The sequence below is a fragment of the Hibiscus syriacus genome, unplaced genomic scaffold, assembly GCF_006381635.1.
Source record: "Hibiscus syriacus cultivar Baekdansim isolate YM2019G1 unplaced genomic scaffold, ASM638163v2 tig00110263_pilon, whole genome shotgun sequence".
Classification (NCBI taxonomy): domain Eukaryota; kingdom Viridiplantae; phylum Streptophyta; class Magnoliopsida; order Malvales; family Malvaceae; genus Hibiscus; species Hibiscus syriacus.
In genome coordinates, this window is record NW_024062652.1 from 1048956 (window position 1) to 1052796 (window position 3841).

Below are 3841 nucleotides of genomic sequence, written 5' to 3' on the forward strand. Positions count from 1 at the left end.
AGCGTCTGCCATTTCTGCTACAAATTCTATTTAATAGCTACCAATGCGAAATGTCAATTATCCCAAGGAAATTTTTTATGATGTGGAAGATCAGCCTAAGCCGCAACCACATAGCATACTAAAATAAACCAAGAGCGCTGATACCAATTGTTGTGGAATTCGGGTTAATTTCCACCAATAACAGATTCACCTTCGAAACTATTATCTAGGTGACGAGTGTGAAAACAATTGTATAAAAAATCACCCCAAGGTATATTCCCAGGAAAGAGGAGGGGTCATAATGGTCCCTCTTAAAACCCACTTTCCTTAGACAAAACTACCAAGACAAGTAATTTTAATAGGACAATAATTAACAACAACTATACCCGACAATAGCTATTAAATAGACATAAAAGAGAACACCAAAATATTTCACTAATAGAGGAAATATTACAAAGAGAGAAAGAATGCAAATAGCCTTTAATATAGAAGAAGGCTTATATTTGTGGGATGATTAACTAAGGAGGAGGATGTCTTTATTTGTAACAAAAGAATTTCCCCTCCTCCTTATACACAACTAATGTGGAACTTTGCCAAAAACCAACAGAGGCGACTCCCGCGAAGGTAGAATAGAGTTTCTCTTTTGCCGACTGTAAGGATTTAATGGCTCTAGCCATAAGATTGAAAACTTTGCTAGATTCCTTAACCCCTTCATCCCAGGGTCGTTCCATCTTCACTTTATCCTTAAAAGGCTCTCTTTTTTCCCCCAACTCGAAAAATCGATTCCCTTTTCTACCAAACTTATATAAACCTAGTATTGGGGACTTATACTCAACGACCTTGAAATCATCGAATTGCATTCCTTCATGCGACTCGATTCTAAACTCGACAAAACTATGATGAGGTTTGCTTTAAAAATACCATAAAAAGGTAGCTCTGAAATACTTGGAGAACTCGAGAGAACAAAAGATGACCCAAGAATGTCTTTTAGAATAGTCCAGTCTGACGACTCAATCCCATACTCATCATTGATGGAATTCTTTAACCCTCGATTGGTGTTATCATTTGTCATATCAACATCCTGAGAGAGCATCTATTTTTTCTCCTGATGAAAAAATGAAATAACCTAAGAGGAACCTCTCCTTTCTTTTTTTCAAAGTTTTTAAAACACTATTATTTATCACCACGAAAGCAAATTCAAGTGAAAATAGTGTGAAGAAAGCAAATGTATTAATAAGGGCATTTATGATTGTTGCTCAAAATTCTCCTTATATATAATCGAACGAAACAATACGTCCTCAAAACAATGCGTCATTCCACCGTGCTCAACATAAAACACACGCATTTATGCTCTCAAGCCATTTAAGAAATGACAACTGTGACGTTTCCCCAAAAAAAGCTCATTGAAACACCTATAATGTTTCGATGAATAAGTATCAAGTAAAGTCACTTTATGACATTCTCGTGGCCAAGGGAGACAAATATTGTACACTTGTACCTCCACTAAAGGCCCTCTGCATACTATCTTTGGGCCTCATAGGCATAACCTCCGAAGAAACTTTCTCGCAGTCAACATCTCGGGTGAGCATCTATGAAAAAAAAGTTTCAAACATTCAACATCCCTCGAGAACTTTAAAAGACACGAGGACATGAGGACTTAGTAGTAAAGATCTTTGTAAACGTGAAGACTTTGAAATTTGGAGTTTCCAAGATTCATCTATTTGGGTTTTTCCTCTCGTAAAAACTGACTCATACAATTGCTAATATTGCTGAAGATTCTAGGTTGTTATAAATATGAATTGATTAAGCTGTTTTAATTAGTTAATTTATTTGTTTTATTTATAAAAAATACTAAAAAGAATGTTTTTGATAGATAAAAAATATTAAATAAACATTTCATCGAAAATGATCATATCTACACAAATGCCGTGGCTAAAAAAAATTATAGAATTAAGCGACCATGATCCAAGTCGTTGAAAAATAAGATCGGACATTAAACCGGAGGACGGTTTGAGTCAGCCGCCGGTCCAACTGTCAAACTGGAACCCGAGGTCCCTTCGCCATTATCAGCCGCCACCTTTGGTGATTTCATGGATGATGCTCTACTAATAAACGGTGGTGCCATACTAAACACCCACCGGTCCGACTTCACTCCGCGGTCCGACTCGTCGAACCATCTCAAAGACTTTCCTCTACTGCTTCCACCGTCTTCTCCGGCTCGATACCCTCGCCGTGAGCTTCTTTCCCTAGGCAACACTAAGCTCGTTGCCCGATTCAACTTCCGGTTCATTAACTGTTTTCGAACATCGACTGGTAATCGCAAAGTGAACCGGTTCGTGTTTTGACCCGGTTGGACCAGAGAATGTCCGGTCGAGTGTGATCGTGGAAAAAAGAACCTACGCGTCCGGCTTGATATTGATCCACGTGTACGGTTCCTGTTTAAAGTTCGATTCAAGTCAATTACTTCAATCCCCAGAGCAACGTCAGCCTCCTCGTCACAGTCAACGTTATTAGCATTTCTCCTTCGTTCTTCTACCGTTTCCGAGTCACCACCTTCGTTTTGAGCCTCGAGGTCCATTTCCGTGGCGGTGTTATCCGACTCAGTGGGTTGACTCACCGGGTCACCCGCTTGAGGAGCGAGATTAGCTCTGCAAACGGGGCAAGTGGTGTGAGAAGCCAGCCAAGCATCGATACATTCAGGATGGAAAACGTGGTCGCATTTGGGGATTAAACGCAGCGTTTCGTCGTCTTCGAACTCGTTCAGACAAACCGCACACTCCAAAGCTCCATTGCCGATCTTATGAACCCTAACTTCGGAGTAAACCATGGTGGGGAAAGTCTCGATGACCGACGCTTCAAGACCACGCACCCCGCGACGGGAACGCCCGGCTCCTCCGTTGACAGGGCGGACGACGCTTCCGTTGGCTTCGGAACGGTTCCGAATATAAATAGAGAAGAAACCCATAAAGAACAAAGCAGCAATTAAGACGACCACGATTATAGCCATGGAAGGAGTGAAACGAGCGTAGGAGTAACGGCCTTCGTTTGGATCGGGTGGTTGGGCGGTGGAGGGAAGCGGAGAGAGAAAAAGAAGAGAGAAAATAAAGAAAAGGATTCCATTTTTGAAGGACGACATGGTGAGAGGAGGAGCATAAGGGGAAAGAGTGAGAAGAAAGAAGGGGTTTGTGGATTTTATATGAGACGTGAGAAGCAAAAGAAGGTAGCTGGAAATGAGGGTCCAGTCCAGTGTTTGACTTGGAACTTGGAAGCTTGTTTGAAATTCAGACAAGGTGAGCCGCATGGCATTTGGTTGTAAATAATTTTTGTCTTAGGATAACGGAAGGTTCCAATAACACGGCGGAGACTTTTTTTTATTACGTAAACTATACCATTAGCACCTCAACTATAATTTTTGTTCTATTTTGGTACTTTAATTATTTTTTAAAATCATGCATAACGTTTAATTTTAGTTTTATTTTGGTCACCTGTCATAAAAAATTAATTGTGATATTAACGTATTATAATAAGATAATACCACATCATCATTTAAAAAGTACAAGAAAATCACGGCAACAGTTATGTTAATTTTTATCGGTGAGTGATCAAAATAAAATTTAAACGTGAAGTTTGATATGATTTTGAAAAAAATAATTAGATGACCAAAAAAGAATAAAAATGATAGTTAAGATACTAAACATGTAGTTACCCTTTTAATTAATTTGTCACGTAAGAACTTACAATTGCATTACTAGTAATTTGCGCTTTCCTTTCCATAAATAAGGTAAATTAAACATTACCACCCTACTTATTTTATCATTTATTATCCATATCCGAAACATGTGGTCATATTCATTAATAATGT

The 3841-nt window shown here is 39.0% G+C and overlaps 1 protein-coding gene across 1 annotated transcript; it reads right to left on the minus strand.

The window, feature by feature from the left end:
* Positions 1–1828: 1828 nt before the first annotated feature.
* Positions 1829–3145, minus strand: LOC120115354 (E3 ubiquitin-protein ligase ATL6-like). The gene has a single exon (XM_039136085.1). The coding sequence runs from the start codon at positions 3113–3115 to the stop codon at positions 1973–1975; it is 1143 nt and encodes a 380-aa protein (XP_038992016.1). The 5' UTR covers positions 3116–3145; the 3' UTR covers positions 1829–1972.
* Between the last annotated feature and the right edge of the window lie 696 nt (positions 3146–3841).